The 18,059-nt window shown below is 43.8% G+C and overlaps 1 protein-coding gene across 2 annotated transcripts in view; it reads left to right on the forward strand.

Annotated features, from left to right (window-relative positions):
- NKAIN4 (sodium/potassium transporting ATPase interacting 4) overlaps window positions 1–18,059 on the forward strand; it is a 53,356-nt gene that overhangs the window by 26,831 nt on the left and 8,466 nt on the right. For both annotated transcript variants that reach the window (XM_075768688.1, XM_075768689.1), the window contains exons 4-5: window positions 8,203–8,400; window positions 16,160–16,220. In XM_075768688.1, coding sequence (XP_075624803.1) covers window positions 8,203–8,400; window positions 16,160–16,220 — 259 coding nt within the window. The remainder of the gene's footprint in view (window positions 1–8,202; window positions 8,401–16,159; window positions 16,221–18,059) is intronic.

An 18,059-nucleotide genomic window follows, 5' to 3' on the forward strand; every position in this document is an offset into this window, starting at 1 on the left:
GACCTTGGGAAGAAGGTGCGTGGGTTGGAGAGGAGGGCTCTCCTGAGCAGTGAGGGTGCTCTCTCTGCCAGCCTGTCCCAGGGAAGAGCTGCAGCAGGGGCTCAGACTGGCTGGGCTCACTTGGACCAAGGACTTTGCTGTAACTCCATACCTGACCAGCTCTTGATGTCTCTTTGCCTCCTGGTCCTGCTGAAGACCTAATGCCCTTCTGCAGTAGGGGTAGGTATCTGGTTGTGGCCGCACCAGGTGAAATGTTTCCCGTTGGACCTTTTGGGAGAGGCTCCTCTCTCTGCTGAACAGAGAACAACCCAGAGGGATGCTGGGGAGGCTGGTGCATCTCCTCTGGATGTAGCCTCAGAGGTGATGTGGCTTCCCTGTCTTAATTCTTCTTTCTTAAATACAGGGGTAGTTATTCATGGCTCTTGGCCAGGGGTGTTGTGAGTTAATATGCCAAGCTGTTTGAAGGCTAGATAAGCTAAGTATTGCTGTCTGCTTAATGAGGGGTGAGTCAGAAATAATAAAAATGGGAGGCAGGCCCTAAATTAGGCCTGAGCTGTAAGCAATGAATTACTAAGTGTTGCTGTAGCTTAGCAGACTCAGAGCGATTATAGGATACAGGTTCATTTCAGAGCACTCTACATCTGGCCTAAATTCCCAGGTCATACATCTAAGTTGCAGTCATAATTGGAACTGCACTATGTTTTCTTATCAGGCCTACAGCAAGTCATGAGTGACAGCATAAATCCTTTGCAGATAAGAAAATGTAACTTCCTAATTCCTCAATTAATCTCCATTTCCCCTCTCAATTATCCACAGAAACTTTGAGAGAGTTCTTTCCCAAAACAATGATTACTCATGGTGTGAAAGCTCAGCCCGAGATGATCTCGGTGCTGGCTGTGACCGGCTAAAAAAGAATTTTATGTATCTATTTAAATGCTCCCCTCTGTGGAGGAAATATTGGCTTGATAAACTGTTCTGGGAGCTTCTCTGACAGCCGGTGTTTGCTTCCAGCCAGCTGATGACTTGTGTTTACTAATCCCAACCTGCCCTGCAACACGTCGGGTCGCTGTTCTGCAATTCAAACAGCGTGGCAAACTCCACTTTCTCCACTACAGAGGAGCTTCATCTCATAACCTTGCTCTGTGCTGTGCCTCATTTTAGCAGAAGCCAGCACACAGAGAACCTTTATTTAGCCTACAGGATGACGGTTGTGATTGGGGACTTTTTCATTTTTTATAGAATGGGGTTGCAGTATAAGTTGTTGTCAACTCAGTGGACTTTGCTCTACTGCTGCAATGAGAATTTAACACTGTTGGTTTGGCAGCAACTGGTAAAAATAACAGAGTATTTGTGGTTGTTTGGTGGCAAAATCCTTTACAGCCTTGCCTCTGCTCTTAATGAGTTATTTTTGTTGGAAAAGGCTGTCTTGTAAGGAAAAAACCTCGATGCTACTTTCTTTCCTCCTTCTCCCTTTTAACTGAAGTTACCTGGGTCTTTGTAATGGCAAAACAAACCCCTCACTTCCACGTGAGAACTAAAGATACACTTGAAACAGGAATTAAGGTTTCTGTAGGATGGTGTGGTGCTTTGCAGGCTGGACTCAAGAGCAGTGTTGCTTTCCCACTGCATCTCCAGAAACCTGATCCAAAGCCAGCTGACATCTGCAGAGTCTTATTGATCTCTGTAGTCTTGGGATCAGACCCCAGAAGGACAGCTGGGCTTGGATGAGCAAGCGTTGGACAAGCTCTTGGAGGGGGTAAAGGCAGGGCAGCATCAGCTGGGGGTTACAGCAGCAGTGCTGCCGAGGAGCAGGTACCTCGGTGTGCCCTCGGGGCTCTGGGGAGGAAGCTGTCCTTTAGTTCCTAATAAGAAGTCAAAGTGTGTAATTAGCCTGGCAGTCAGCAGGTAGACTGCTTAGAAAGAGAGCTTTGGTGGAGCAAGGCTGATGGGACTGGTCAGGTAAACACTAACTCATTAACTACTAGACTAAGCTTGAATATGCCGGGGAGCGTTTCGGACAGGACTGTGCTCCTGTGCAAGTCCCTTAAGGGGCTGATAGCTCTGAGGAAGGTCTCCAGGTGCTGTTTCCTCCATGATTCCTGCTGAGCGTTCCTGCCAGCCCTGCGCTCACCCCTCTGTATTCCTGACAAGGGCAGCCTGCCAGGGAGATCTCTGTCAGCAGCTAGCTGATTTATAATGACAAAATGCAGAAAGGGCAGTCAGCTGGAAAGAATGGAGTTTGTTAACTTGGCGGCTGGTAGTGACAGCCCAGTGCAACTGAGGCAGGTGATAACCCAGGTGGGGTGAGAAAGGAGGGAAAGGATCGAAGTGTTTCTGCTGTAACAAGTTTAGGAAAAGCCTGGAGAACTGGAAAAATGAGGAAATGGTTATGTGCACTTATTGCAAATAATTCTTTGTGCTCTGGTGCCTGGATCTGATTTCACAGTGGTACAGGATGTGAGCGGGGAAGTGCTGTGCATTACAGGGCTGAGGGGAGCACGGACGCTTGTTCTTGTGCCCCCCTTGCTTTGGGTGCCTGGCTGATTTAATAAACAGATGCCAGAGGCACCACGGCTCTGGTCCCATGTCAGCCCATAAGCAATTCGGCAACGGGCTTAAGAGACTACCTCCCTGTTATAAACTCTGTCGTCAGTATAACGTGGGCTGGTAGGCGCGTGGTGCTGAACTGCGATTTGGGGGCTGGTTGTTCACCTTCCTTCACCAAGCAATGGCTCCTCCACTGCCTCTTTCCACCTTTGGGTTGTCTGCCCACCACTTCTCTCTCTTTCTTTCCTCCTGTTTTTCCCCAGCATTTCCTGACGTGCTCCTTGTCCTCCAGGTTCCTGCAGCAGTGCTTGCTGTCATCTGACCATGGAAACCTTGAGAACGGCTGTTCTGGCCAGTCCTGCTCAGGGTCGTTATAGCTACTTGCTAACCATCTACCTCCTAACCACTAGTTATAACTACCCTGTGTTATTTTTATTGAAACAGAAAATGCTCTTTCCTGCTCTGTGAATCTATTCTCTACTTCTTGGAAGAGATAAACTGGCCTGACTTCTATATTTCTATCCTGTCACATTTTTTTATCCTTGCAGTCTTTTCTTAGTAGGCTTAAGAGTGTGAAATGCAGCACAGCAGAACTTCATTAGGTGGCCAGACACAAATGGATCAGCATAAGTGTCTAAGAAGGCACTTCCCTTGTTGCTGCAAGGGCCTCCCTAAGCACGTAGCCTATGCCAGCTTTCCTGAAGTGCTTTGCCAATGAGCAGGCAAGAGAAACAGCAATCTGGATTTGAAGGGTTGCTTCTCAGTGCTGGCGGTGAGATGGTGATGTGCCTCTGAGCGGCTTTTGGCAGCGTTGCCTCGCTGACTTGCTCCGCTCGCAGTTCTGAGCACGCTTGCAGCATCTGGGGGAAATGCAGCCTCTCCGAAAGTGCTGTACCCCTGCTCTGGTGGGGCTCAAGCTGAATTTCCAGATTGCTGTTCCTCCTCCTTGGGTCTGTTCCTGTTCCATCTCCTTATTTTTCTATTTGTCCATCTGGCCATTTGGTTAGGTGAATTGTTGGGAGCTATCTCTGAAGTTTCTAGGCTGTGCTTGAAATAACATGTTAAGCTTCTCCCTGTCTACTCGAGTGTGAAACACAGTCCCTCCTGCAACCCCTCAGTCTGAGTTAATTATTAAAATCCTGCTGTTAAGACATACAAGCATCTGTCTGTCCAGCTGCCGTGCTGATTGACTCTTCATCATGTACTTGAGAAACATTCAGAGAGGTTTGAAGAATCGGTGTTCTGTATTTCAATGTATTCCTTTGTCTTTTCCCTCTGGAATTACCCATCTTGGAATGGTGAATTTTATTTTACCCTTCCTTTATATTCTTTCTTGTCTACCCAGTGCTTTGATCTGAATCCAGAGCTGTGGTGGTGGTCTAAATCTCCTCTTATAATGGAAGCAGCCATTATTAGTCAGATGGGGGATTAGTTATATTCCAGAGAATCTGGACGGCATCTTGGGATGGCTTTGTACCTGGAAAAAAATACTGTGAAGATAAATGCATGTGTAATTACAACTGTCCCTCAACTCCATCTAAATTTAGAAACTGGAAGCCTGGGATTTGGCCTTTAAATGCTGTGGCATTGTCAACAAGCCTGCTGAGAAACAATGAAAGTGCTTCTCTGTTGTCTCAGGGTGATGCAGCTATTCAGCACACAGGACTAAAAGATAAACATTATATTTCCTATTTTGATAAGAAATGTTTCCAACTGAAAAGATTTAAAATTATTCTGCTCTCAAGCTCTGGGGGCTCCCATATACGGTTCAATTTGTTTCCAGAGCCATTATACTGCTGGCTTGCCTGAAAATTAAGGAAATTTGGGGGGAGGTCGTTCAGGAGGCTGTTAACAACAAAAAATAAAACCATCTCTGATGGCGTCCCTTAGAAAATAATTTCAGAACAGCTTTCAGAAAACTATTTTAGAAAGGGAACACAGCTGGCTCTGTGGTGTCAGAGGTAGGTGTGAGTTTTTGCCTGTGGGACACAGTGGGGTGAGGCTGGGAGTGGGAAATAGACCCTGTAACATGTAGGTACTACAGTTCTAGTGCTGGTGTCTGTCTTCTCATGCTCATGGCAAATGGATGGCAACCAGGTGCTACAACCGTTCAGAGTGACATGTGATTTATTTTTTTATTTGGATGGCCTTCAGTGAGCTCCTGAGAAGGAGCTTGTATCACTCTTGGCTCGTGTTTCCCTTCAGGCTAAAGGTTACAGAGGAAGCGATAGCCCTTCAAGTCGCAGCCTGTCAAGAAATGAGGGGGAGTGTGGTTACACGCAGATCACTCTCCCAACTGCAGGGCTTGCTCACTTCTGGGACTGATGAGCATCTTCCAACCTGCATACCACTTCTGGGAGTATTTCAGTGCATTTAAACTTCAGTGTCCAACAGAAAGGTTTTAGGAAACAACGGTTTCCTGAACTTTCTTGTGACTGTTTTTTTTCCTCCTGATTTTAGTGTGCTGTTCTTATTTCACAGTTTCATTTCTTTTCAACCCTCCCCTTGCAAATGGAGCTGGCAAACCGCACAAGACATCTTGGGATTTTTTTCCCCCAGTCTCCCAGCAAGCACTGTGCAACTGGAGGTCAACTAAATGATTTTTCTTGAATCCTCTTTTATTGTGCCCCATCAGCGCAGGTATCCTCTGAGGCCAGCCAGCCAGGGACACAAGCAAAGGAACGGCATTGCTTTGGATGTTGAGACCCTTTCATTCATGCTGCCCTCGTGCCCTGCAGTGCTCCAGACAGATGTTTGTTCAGAAAGGTGTCTCTGCGGATGCAAGGGCATCCGCAATCCCAGTGTGCAATCAGTATTCATCTTACATCTGTGAGATGGATGGCTCGTGTGAGAGTGGTTGTGGTGCTTTTAGAATCCAAATGTCCTTAGGTTTTCCAATCTGTTCTTAACTGAAGTATGATTTTTAAATTTTTTTTTCACAGAGCTGGAGCATGATTGTAGGCACAAAGCACTGAGTGCTGGTTAGGACCTACTGTTCCTCCACCTGCCTACCTCCAGCCCAGCACCTGTTCTGCTTTTTCAGGCATAACTCCAGGCAAGTTCAGCTTCTGCAGCCAAGTTACACCAGAGTCAATTCTATAAGGACTGAAAAAAGGGAGATTCAAGAAGGAAAGCAGCCTGTTTCTTACTTTGCCAAATACACATAGAGAAGAGAAGGCACTGAAGGGGCTCTTTGCATCAGTGAGGCAGAAGGTTTGGGAAGGCACCATCTGGGAGCCTTGGGGACCGAGGTTAAGAGTAGATGCTGTGGTGCCCTGTGGAACAGCTTTGTTTCTGTGCTAATTGGGGGAAGCCCCAGGCAAAGAAAGAAGAATTGTGGTGGGTTTTTTTTTTTTTTGAGAAAGATGATTCTTTCCTTCCCTAACCAAGTGGCTTGTGAGAGGGAGAAGAGCACAGCAGCTTGGAGGGCTGGCTGTCTCCAGGAGGAAAAGCTTTTGCTGGGGAAGATTCATGTGTCTCAGAACACGCGAACTTGGGAGAGAAAGAACAAGTTTTGCAGAAAAGATGTGATTTGGTGGATATGTGGGATGTCTGTGGGCCACTAAAGATCAATGCCCAGCAGAGGGAGCAAGCCAAAGACTCTTCTGCCAAAATTGTGAGAAGCTGGAAGAGAAAACTGTCTAGAAATGTAGATAGCACAGCACCATGTGCATTATCCTGTAGCTGCCAATCTAATAATTATTCCCCACGGCCTTTAAAGTGCAGACAGCTCCCTTTAAAGTGCCAACTGTTAATAGAGTTTTCCCTATTGTCTTTGCTATTCAGGCTGCTTTTGCCCTGGTTCCACACTTCATCTCCATGCCCTCCTCCGTCTACTGTAAAACACACTGCATCTGTTGTGGTGATTATGTCAGGAGTTTGGCAGCTGCCTGCTCATTTAATTGTCCCCATTTCTTAACATGTGCTTCCTGCAGCATATTTTAATAACAGCTATGCAAACTGGTTTTGAGTATCTGTGGTGGAGTGGAAGGTACCTACGCAATGTGCATAGCGTGGCAGTTGGTTTCTAGTCACAGGTTATCTGGCTGGCACTCAAATTTTCTGCCTTTGTAACTCAAGTTTGCCCCTGGATGCAAACATGGACACAGAAAAGTGTATCTGCAGGACTGCCTGGCTAGGCTCCCTGTATTGGCTGTGGAGACAAGTCCTTTCTCCAGAGGGTAATTCAGAGCAGGAGCCTGGATTAGCTGCTCTGAATCTGTTTTTTCCTCTTGACTCTACAGGGAGCTGAGGAAAAGGAGCTGCCACGTGAGGTTTCCTCATGTTGGGAAGTGTGAATACCCCAAGCTCTGACTGCTGCTGTTCTGGGAGCTGCTCCTTTCCTGCAAGGGCTCTGCAGGACCCTGGCATGAGCAATGTGAAGTACTATATGCATAGGTGCTAAAACTTTTAGTAATGGTGACATGGGGTGTGTATATCTGTATCTATTTCTACCCTGTAGAAACACATAGATTCTCTACCTGATCCATTTTATAATCTACCCTTCAGAAGAAAACTTCCAACCCCCTGCCCTGTTTTGTGGTCAAAAGGGGTTGTTGATTCCACATCAAAGTGACCCAAGAGAGCTGCTGGGGCACCCAGCACTGAGTGCTCATCTGCAAAGTGATGTGGCTGATCTAGTCAGCCGGTTCCAAGTTTGTCCCTTACTGTCTGCAGGGAGGGTTTTGCCATGTCCTGTAAGCTCAAAATCCTAAAGCTCTCCCTGTACTCCAGCAAGTACCACTTTTTTTTTTTCAAGTGTAAGGAAAGTGTTGTCATTCTTAAGCAAGCACCTGGTCACGCACCAAACTCCTGCACTACTTGTGTGGCGTTTCACTATGTAACCTCCACAATGGCATGGTTTAAATCATGGAACGAGTAAAGATGAGAAGGGCAAAACAAAAAGCCTCTCTCAGGGTAGAGATGATAAGGAATTGCTGGGGAAGTGTTTGCAAGAAGCTGCAATCATCACCATGAGGTGAGGTCAGCTCAGCTGGGTAACGTGACCTGGGGCTGAGTAAGGTCAACAGAAGACACAGAAGCACCATATGTGAAGAGTGTGGAAGGAGATCAGACAGAAACGGTGAAGGAACTAGTTAATGTGTTAAAAGCTAGGAACAGAGGCTTTGCAAACCCACTTTAGGGTTATGAATTTCATATTTCTCAGTTATCTGTGTCGATTCCCATGCTGGGAAGGGCATACCCATAGCACGTGATTCTGTGACAGGATGCTTAGTGCTGCCTTGTTTACCTTCTATATTTGCAAGGTTAATCTCCCAAACCCAGAACTTGAGGGTTCTTTTCTGGGTGCAGGATCCACTAACAAAGTGTTCTTGGGTTTGCAGCCAAGAAAACTCTTTTTGATGTAGAAGCTGCTCAGACCTGCTTCCAAAATATGGTACATGCTGGTGAAATAGGCTTGTTGGAGTGCTGCAGGACTGCTTCAGAAATGGTTCCCACCACAGAAGCCGGCCTGTGAAAAATACTTCTTAATAAGGAACATACAGCAAACTTACTTTGATTGGTGCCAGCATTTCTTAAGGGTGGGGATCTCAGAAACTTCAGGTTCTCCTTTGATTTAGTATGACCTCCATCTGACAGCATAATCAACACTTTTATAGTACATGGAGATCTCTCTGCAACTTTTCTCTCTAGGACAGTGAACTCTTGACATTCAACATCTCCCGGCACCAGTCATGGTGGAGTGAAAACGGTCCTGGCTGTGTAAGGAAGGAGGCTTCAATGTCTGGCATCAAAGGGCTGGATAGCCATTCCTATGTCTCTGTGATAGGCTGCGCCCTGGAGTATCGGTACATCGAGGTCATGCACAGCTCCTTCCAGATCCTGATCGCGGTGAGTACAGTGCTGAGAGTGCCATGGGGTAGCAACTGTCGAGGAGATGCTGTTCGTTTTTTCCAGGCACAGAGGCTGGCCCATGTTTTCCATCCCCTTTTGTAGCATCTGATTGTAAAAGCCTCTGTAACTTTTTTTGTTTGTTCTACTTTTCTCTTTTATGAACAATATTGATAGAAAGTATTGGAAATGGATACCAACAACCTAATACCTGAAGTAATGCATCACGTGCAAGCATACAATAACAAATAACTCTGTATTCCTGTTGGAGTGTGGAAAGTTGTGTTTTGACAAGGACAGAGACCCTTTGGAAAAAGGATTTCTCCTATTCCACATGAATTAGTGATGGGTGGGGGAGCAGATATGTGCACATGTGTTGTGAAGAAATAAAAGGGAGAAGATCCTTAACTCCAGAAAATGAAATGTAGTTTAAGGAAGCTGAAAATAGCATGTTTTCTTTCTGCTGACACCAAAGACATGCATTAAATGTTTCCATCAACTCTTTCTTCAGTCTTCCACAGGCTTTTTAAAATATGCTGCAGTAATTCAATGTCCTCGGTGTTCACTGTTAACTAATTGTTTCTCACTTGTCTGTGAAATTAACTGAAACAAAATGTCCGTCGTCCCCCTTATTTCCTCAGTACTCCTGCATTTTGTAGCTGCATTAGAGTTAGCAGCCTGCATCTCTCTAATCTGCTTTGGTTTGTTACTTTGTGGTTAATGGCTTTAAGCACAAGTGGATGCGGACTAGTGAAACATTCACATTTCACCTTTCAATTTTGGGTTAAAGAAGTGTAACTTGCCCTGATTAAATATTAAAGGATAACAAAGAAAATCCAAGTTTTTGGAGTGCCAGGTACTTCTCTGCACGTTTTTGGGACAGCTTTCCACTGTCTTGATCCTGCGTTTCCTATTACTGGGATGATCTGTGTGACCCAGTGAACTGCAGGGAGGGGGGAAGGCTCTGACTCCTTCCTTGCCGTCTCACAAAAAAGAGGCAGACAGAGAAGCTCCTGTTTTCTCAGTTGGATGGACTCCCTGGCATGTGTGCTGGCTGTTAATACTTGGTTAGTTCTCTTTCAGGGAAAATAATCTGCATTAAACTGCCTGAGAGCTGCTTCGATGCATGTGTAAGAAAGGCAAACCTACGTATGCAGAAGAATAGAGCCTGTTGCCTTTAATAAAGGGCCCTTAGCTGGAACAGGATTGATGCTGCTGAGCTGGTGCTGTTCCTGAGTTTGGTGAAACAATTGACAGACTTTGAAGTCAGACTTTAACAGCACAGACGTGTGTCACTGTTAGCATCCTTCCTGAACGCCTGAGCTGGCACTGAGCCCCTGTGCCCCAGGCTAGAGGTTCAGCCAAGAAATGGTCCTGGGTTTGTTCGGAATAGGCCTTTGTGTTATGGCAGCTTACTAACTTAGGCACATGGCCCTGAGCTAAGTGATCACACCGATATATAGGAGTCTGTGTCTCTGGAGTGTTTTCTCCTTTGCTTCTTCCCAAAGGCACATGACAATATTCTCTGTGCATCTGCAAAACACCACAAAGGGCCAGATGGGGAGACAGAGAAGGGAACTATAAGATAAAATAGGATTTAGATAAATATTTTCTTTCTCCCTGAGATTTAAATTGCAGTGGATTTTTGAATCCTAAACTCTGGAAATGAGGCTAAAATACTTGTAGGCAAGAAAGCCGTGTGGGCTGAGATATGCAGAGTGAAGTAAATTTTTACTTATCCTGTAATAAAGGTAGAGTATTGAAGCCCCAGGCCTGTAACTCCTGCCAGCTCTGAAATGCTCATATACTTTTGTCATGTAGTGGGACAAATGGAGCTCTTCAGCTCTGCTTTGCTGAGGTAAGGCAGAAAGCAAGCGTTTTCACTTTCTTACTCAGATCTTGCCTGAAAAGTCAGCCAGTTCTCTCCCCCCTTAGTCTCTGAGGGTCAAACTCTTTGATCCCTGCCAGTATCTTTTTCTCTTCTCTTTATCTCATTTCAAGGCAGATTTTATTACAGGCTGCTGTCCTTCCCAGAGCTCCTGGCAGGTACTGTGCTGCAGATGGGCAGCAGAGACCAGATCAATAGTAAAAAAAAAAACATGACTAGGAACTTGGAGGCTCAGGGGATGCAGCAAGGGATGTGACCTAGTTCCCTCCTTGTCTGCCACACATTTGAGACTGGAAGAAGGGCAAGGGACAGGCAAAATTGTGCTTTCCATAGTTTTTTGCTTTTTCTAATGGTTTTTAGAAGTTGTGGAGTGGGGGGGTTGTGTTTTGGCTTTTTTATTCCAGATATGGTAGTGTGAAATCCCTGTTCTTTAACTATGTAGTACCCAGCTGTGGATGTTTTGGTTGTTTTCTGGAAATAGCGATTTTTTTGAGACTATTGAGGAACTGTTGTGCACTGAATTGTGTACTGGGGTAAGGCTCACTCAATTCGATCTTGCATGCCAAAGGAGAGGGAAAGCAAGCCTGAACCCATATGGTGAGCACAGTGTTGGCTGTCATCTTGACTCCTGCTGACTATATTATCCTGCTCCTGGGCATACATTTGAAGACACATAAGGTCTCAGTCTGCTTTTACTCAGAGCTTGTCTGTACTCCTTGAAGGCAAAAGCAACTCCTTTAATCTGGAATGCAATCAAACTTGGGCGTATCAGTCACCACACATGACACAAGTAGCTGTAGGGCCCAGTATGAAAATCTTTCTCAATGCTTTAGCACAGAACACATTGGAGTAAAAAACTTATTGTAACAACATCTTAAAGTCTGTACTGGTATAGAAATGTCGCTGTAGAACTAGTACCAACCCAATTAGGAAATGCAACAGCAACTAGTTTGTTAAGAAATCAGCTTTGTTTTTATCTTAGCAAGGATTATTCTTGCATCTCCCCAATTTGCTAGCCAGCAGGGAAGGGAGTGATTTCTAGTTCTGAAATACCTGGCATAGCTCTGGGCCGTCCATATGGTAGTTCTGGGAGTGGGGAGGGTTAGGCTTTTCCTGAGGCTCCACTGAATGGGATGGAAATTAGAAATGTCTTCCCAACCGAGAGAACTCACTGCCTGCCTGTCTGCTGTTTTCACTCAGACTGACAGGTTGGAAGGTTCCCAGGAAGGCGGCAATGCAAGCCTTGACAGCAGATGTTATGTGAGAAGCAACGTACAAGAGATGCTTTGCTGTCGGCAGAAGCTAGGCTTTCAGTGGTCGTAATTGCATCCAAAGAGTAAAGAAGGTCAAGGAATCAAAGGATTTTGATTGCATCTTTTTGGCTATCTGGTCACAATGGTTCTTTCTTTCACAAGCTGGCTTTTTGCTTTCTTGTAGCACAGACCTCTTCATTTTCCCTCTCTCACTGATGAGAGCATACACACTTCATTAGCTCTGATTAGAAGTGAGACCTAGAATACATCTGCCCTGAAGGAGGAGACTCTGAACGTGTTCTCTGTGGTGGAAAAAATGATGGCAAGTTTTTCTGTTGAGAGAATTGTTGAAGAGCCCAGAATCTTCACTAGTACAGATGCAGACTAAAGCTAAGATTTTACAAAAGCAACAGTAACACCACCTAAAATTTGCCTTCCCATTCTTCATGTATTTTGCATGCTTGCAGCCAGCTAGTCCCTTTCTGTAGATCTTGCTGTAACTCAGTCTTTCCAGCTCCAATACTTTAGTTCAATGCTCCTGGTTTGTGAACAATTTTCAACTCACTATTAAAAAGTTAATTGATTCCTGAGAGGCAGAGGGATGTACAGATTTATATTTTCCTCACTCCCTTTGGGCACACTTGTTTCTTCCTCTCTCTCCTGCTCTGTTCACTTGCCTGCAGAATGCTTGGGACATCCCAACTCCATCCTCTTTTGTTCGGCAGCATGTGCATTCCCAGGCTGTCTGACAGGCTGACTGAACACACCTGCCTACAACATGTGTTCCTAATAAAAAAAGCTTAATCGGATACTTCTGCAGCCTGGAGGAAGCTGGTACTGAACATGCAGAACAAGTAGAGAAACAGCAGCAGAGGCTAAAGCCCAGGAACATTCTTTGGGGAATTAGAGCAATAGCTTAGTGTCATTTTACATCACTGACGTTTTCCCTTCTCTTCAACCTCCCCTACATAATTTGCAAAGATCTAAGAATTCTTGCTGTTTCCCTGGGACAGTAGAGCTTAAAACCCTCTTTCGTATTGAAATTGGCAACCAAGCTGGCACTTTGAGCAAGAGTGAAATTACTTCCAAACCCTTGGCCTCTGTGAAGCTTTCTGTTCCATGTTAATTGCTGCCAAACTTGGTGATGTTTGGGGGCTTGATGCATCTTCATCAGGGATGAGCCAGAAGGTTTGTGTCTCTTGGACTCTGCTCATCGCAGATTCTAACAGACTCTTCCAGTGAAAAGGACTGGGCAATAGGGGTGGCATTTCTCCTCTGTAGCTATATTCATAATTCATGCAGAAGGTGAATCATGGGGAGTCCCAGGAGTTAATTTCTTCCCTGAGGTGATATATTTAATTATAGCTTAGGTCAGCCCATATAAAAATGCAATTCATGTTTACATTGTACATCTCTACCTTCCTTGCCACTGAAACTCTCCTGTTCTGGCCAGGTCACAAGACTACCAAAACTTCTTTGAATAAAAAGTGCCATTAATTAAACAATTTTTTTATTGATAAAACTCATAAAGAAGGAAGGGATTATAAAGTCAATAAAAAGTGAATTTTAAACACTAAACAGGCAATTTTGAAACAAAGCCAGGAGACACAAGAAATAAAAAAGAAAACCCTCCATTCTAATAGAGCTGGAATTAGAGAGTTAGGGAAGTTCACTTAATTCACTAGCTGTTGGTTGGTTTGTTTTTTTCTGAATGCAAAAGATCACCTTAGTCATAAAAGGAAAAATGTATGGGGTGAGAGGAATGATGGTTCAGGGTTATGAGGCATTAATTTCTGTGCAAAACAAACTTCCCAAGACAATCTTACTGCTTGCTTGGTGCTTCTGAACCGTGAACAATTTTCAGAGGTTTAACAGGTTCCCTTTGACAGTATGGCTGATAATCATTCATGCACTCTGCCCATAAACTGGGCAGATAAGTAATTTTCCTTGTAATACTATCAGGAGTTCTCAGAGACAGATATCACACAAGCTTTGTTTGTACATGTTATAGGGTATAATAACACTGAATGGATTTAGGGCTGCCACTTTGCATGGCTATTGACCCAGCGTTCCTACTCTGAGGCATGGTGGAAAATCTGGGGAAGAGAAAATACTCCTAGAGTTTTCTTGGAATCTGGGCACACATTCCAGATGCATTTTTCCTGCTTGGATATTCGTGTGTATATAAATTGCATTATTTGACCTTTTGTCCTGTAAAATGTAAAAGACTAGATCTTTAAACTATAAAAATGCTAAAGCAAGTACAAAGAGTGTGTGTGACCACACATTTGATCCTAATTCTATCCTAGGGCAAGTGCAAATGCACTTCTGTTGTAGGGCAGAGTGTGCAGGTGGGTGGTTAGGCATCTCATTGAATGCTGGGACGCTTTAATCTGAAGCACCCTGGTTTTCCAAAAACATCTATAAGCGTTGAGGTCGTTAGCTACCGCAGCCCAGCTGATGGGCGCTAACTGCCGATTTCCCAGCCAAGCCCACTTATGACGCAAGGCAACGGGGTGCAGCCGCGGGGGTTGCGTCAGCACCACGGCCAGTTCCTGGGCCGGGGCCGCAGCCCTCCTGCCCGGCCACCGAACCTGCCCAAACCCACCTCAAAATCCGGGAGGGGGGAAAGATCCCCGGGATTTATGTTAGCACAGTACAAGCAATAGAAGAGAAGGAAAAATCTCTGATTATTCTGATTTTTTTTTGTTTGATTTTCTTGTTTGTTTTGCTTTGATTTTTTTGTCTGCCTTTAAAAAGCAATGGTTCTACGCAGAGGCAATTCTAAAAGTCAGCAGGTAAAATTAGATTGGCCATTGCACGTGGTCTCGCAGTCAGCATCACACCTGGAAGGCTTTTTTTTTTTTCTCTTTTTCCTGTGTGAAGTCCACTTGAGCTCATAGAAACTTAGTATGAAGCAGCCCTGGTTTCAAAAATGCACAGCAGGGGAATGAGAGAGTCCACAGAGCTACTTCTGCTCCACTGAGGTACCAGGACGTGCTTCCGTAAGGCTTACTCAAGAGCAGAGGAGAGAGCTGGCTTGTCTTTCAGATGATTGTACAAAATTGTAAAGGAAATACAAGGTTTAGTGATGCTACAAAAGCATTCCATTTCCTTCCAACAAGGTCTGCTTTGTAAGGAGAGCTGGAGAAATCACAAATGCCTTATAATTCTCCAGTAGAAATCTCATTATCTTGCCTTTTGTTTTCTGGTATGATGTATTTTTCTGTCATATTAAAAATGAATGGACTCTACTTTTCAAGCCCTACCATGCATCATTCTGTCTTCCCTTAGAGTGAGTCACTGCACGTTACAGTCTAACTCTTGTTGAAAAGAATCGAGTTCACAGAGGAAAACAATTATGTCTCGCAATAACTTTACTAATACAGTTACTGTCAACCAAGATCTCGCTAAGTGGGGTGTTACGTAAAGATGTAAAATGAAGGATGGAGAGGATATTTGATTAACAGGAAGAAGGCAAAGCAAAATAAACGCCTGCTGGATCTAGTATGCTTAACTCTGGTAGTACCAGTAGTTTGTTTCTCTATTCAGACTGAGTAACAACTTGCTAGTGAAATGGAATGAAGCAGTTCTGATGCTTTAGAGCTTCTACAAACCACCAACTAAGGACAGACCCACCAGGCTACTTTAAATTTATTTTTCTAATGCTCACTCTAGTTTTCTGCTCTAAAGACTGCTCTGAGCAATGGGTTGACATGAGGGCCATGCCATGCCAGGATGGCTGTTACTTGAGAGGCACCCTATTGTTTTACTGCTGCTCCCCTGCTTCTGTTTGGTTCCCAGGAAGCAGCAATTCACTGCTAACCTATGCAATTTGTGAATTAAGACCACTGCTGTCATCTTGTCTGTTTCTCACTGTGCTCTGGCCCATTTACCTTGCAGGCCCAATGCTTGATTAGCTCATGCAGAAGTGTTTACTCTCTAAAGATAGAAAGAACCTTACAAACTGTAGATCTAGAGTAAGACTGGGATTTCTTTCCAATGAATTTTTGATCTCCAAGCCAAAGTTACTAAAGATTTCAGTGTCTCTGATCATCGCTGGCATCACCAGTTTTATGGTTAGCTAAATTTCTCTCTCATCTGCATAAAAATTACTTGCACCTTCTTGGTAGTTCCTGCACCAAAGTAATTTGTCTTCCTTTGCATAACCCTTATGACAGGAATTCAGAACTGATGATTTCTTGTCCCTGCACCTCTGTTAATAAAACCTCCACCTGTATGTCTGTCCGTTATGCAGCCATCCATCACTCTCCTGCATCCTCATCACTTCTTACAGAGAGTAAACTTAGCCCGGTACTTCCAATGTCACAAAATGAGCCCATGTTCTTGCCAATCATTCTAGCAAGAGCAGGCTGCTACTTTGAAGGTGAGGATGGGTCCTGCAAGTTTTTAGTTTGGACCTTTGAGCATGCTCCCAGCACTGTCTTTCCTTAAGCCTACACCTGCATTCCCTACCTTACAGCAAATATGACTTGGCTCCACCATTACAGTAATGCTGCCAAGTCGACAGTAAATATTGGATGTTGAAGTTGTGCCAAGTGGGTTTCGACCAGTCTCACAAGATTGATGCTAAAATGATTTATTCTCTATTTTCCAGCTGGTGGGCTTTGTCTACGCCTGTTACGTTGTTAGTGTTTTTACAGAAGAAGAAGACAGCTGTAAGTATTTATCAACAGATCCTTTGGCAAAGGTTTTATTAAATTTTATTTCTTTCTCAGATGTTTGTCTATCAGGATTGAGTTGTCATCAGACTTCTTTCCATCTCTCCATCTATATCATAGGGCACTACCTACCTTTCAGGGATCAGCTATTTTTACTGAGGTTTTTTCCCCCGTGTCACTATGTGTTCGATGCTGTAATTCTGCTACCCTTTCAACACAAAACGTTTTGGCTTCTCACTTACTTAGACAAAGCTTTAGAGAAACTGGGTAACTTCTTCTGTTCTCAAGCTTAGACAGCTTAAGAATAATACTACTGAAATATTACCGTTGTAATTTAAGAGTCCTTACAACAAAGAATACAGCGCAGTACTCGAGTAGGTCACCTGCTGAGTATCACACGCCACAAGCTGAGGATGAAGCACAGCATAAGATTTCTTGCCAAGGACCAACCTGACCACTTAACTTAAAAACAGAGGAAGTACTGCATCTGAATTACAAGGAGGAGGAAGGAGCTAACTCCCTCATGTTTGGTATACAAATCTCTTAAGCATCATGTCATGCATTGACTATGACATGTTAGACAAGAGCAAAGAATCAGAGGAATCTCTTGGGTCTGTGGGATCTATGCAAATATCCATAACCTGGTCCTGGATTACTTTGCCCTTTTAAAACTCCCTTTGAGACCAATCATTTTGCAAACAAGAGAATGGATGCCTAGGGTTCAAATAAATGTGAAGTTTGATTTCTTTGGCAATGTGTTGGGTCTAGGCCAGTTTACTCCAGGTAAGGATCTGATCCAAAGGTTTTATATCCAAGTATCACTTCTTTAAGATGTTCATTAGGTTTGTGCAAGTAGCTTTGTTGTTTTGAAGAGCAGCTGGCATGGATTTCAGCTGAAAAACAACAGCTTTGAACTGAATATTTGAAAGTACATGAAGGATGTTGATTTCATAGGAGTGAGATGAGATGCATTGCTTATCTGACTTGTCCTCATGTTTTTCTGTTGCTTCCTGTGAGGCTGAACTCATTCTACCAACTTTATTGATCATTTGTTTAGAGCTTGGCAGTGCACTTAGTGGAAGTGCTACATTATAAGTAATACTTTAAAAATTACCCTATAGCTCTTCTATTAGCTAAATAGCTTGAGTTCTGAGCCCCCTTTGAATGTTGTAAAGTAATAACTTGACAGAGCTCATTTTTTTTAGTACAGATCTGTTGGGAGAGGCAACCACATGGAAGGAAGTATTATCTAGAAACACAGAGCTGTTAATTTCAGGATATGTTGGGTTTTTTTTTTTTCCCCACTAACAAATTCCTTTTCTCTCCCAGTTTCCCAGCTTGGAGTTAAAATGCCAGCTTGAATAATTAACAATGACAAACCATCAATATTTCACACTCACAGTGGTAGATCCCTCCACTGACCCGAACAAATTTGAGCTGCGTTTTAATTTTCTCTTCCATTTGTGATTTCCTTTAAATGTTGCTTTGATATGCAGCATGAAGTAATTATAAGTGCTGAGGCACATTAATCAGGAAGCTCATGCTAACGTGATTTTCATGAGAAAACACAGCAGTAGGGATCTTCTAATGCTGAATTGTGGGCAAGAATATTTTAGATGTGCTAATACACTGTAATATATTGCAACAATGAACCACAGTTAAGATTTTTTAAGTGACTTAGATTTTGAGTACTTCTATAGTTAGGTGCTCAGATTACAGGACTTGTGTTTGTTCAAGGTACTAGACAGTTACTGAAAATTGCAATTCTTTACGGTTTCCTAATTTAGACATTCTACAACTGAGGTAATATAGTTAGTATCTTGTTTTTCAAAACTG

The sequence above is a fragment of the Balearica regulorum genome, chromosome 16 (genome assembly GCF_011004875.1).
Source record: "Balearica regulorum gibbericeps isolate bBalReg1 chromosome 16, bBalReg1.pri, whole genome shotgun sequence".
Taxonomy (NCBI): domain Eukaryota; kingdom Metazoa; phylum Chordata; class Aves; order Gruiformes; family Gruidae; genus Balearica; species Balearica regulorum.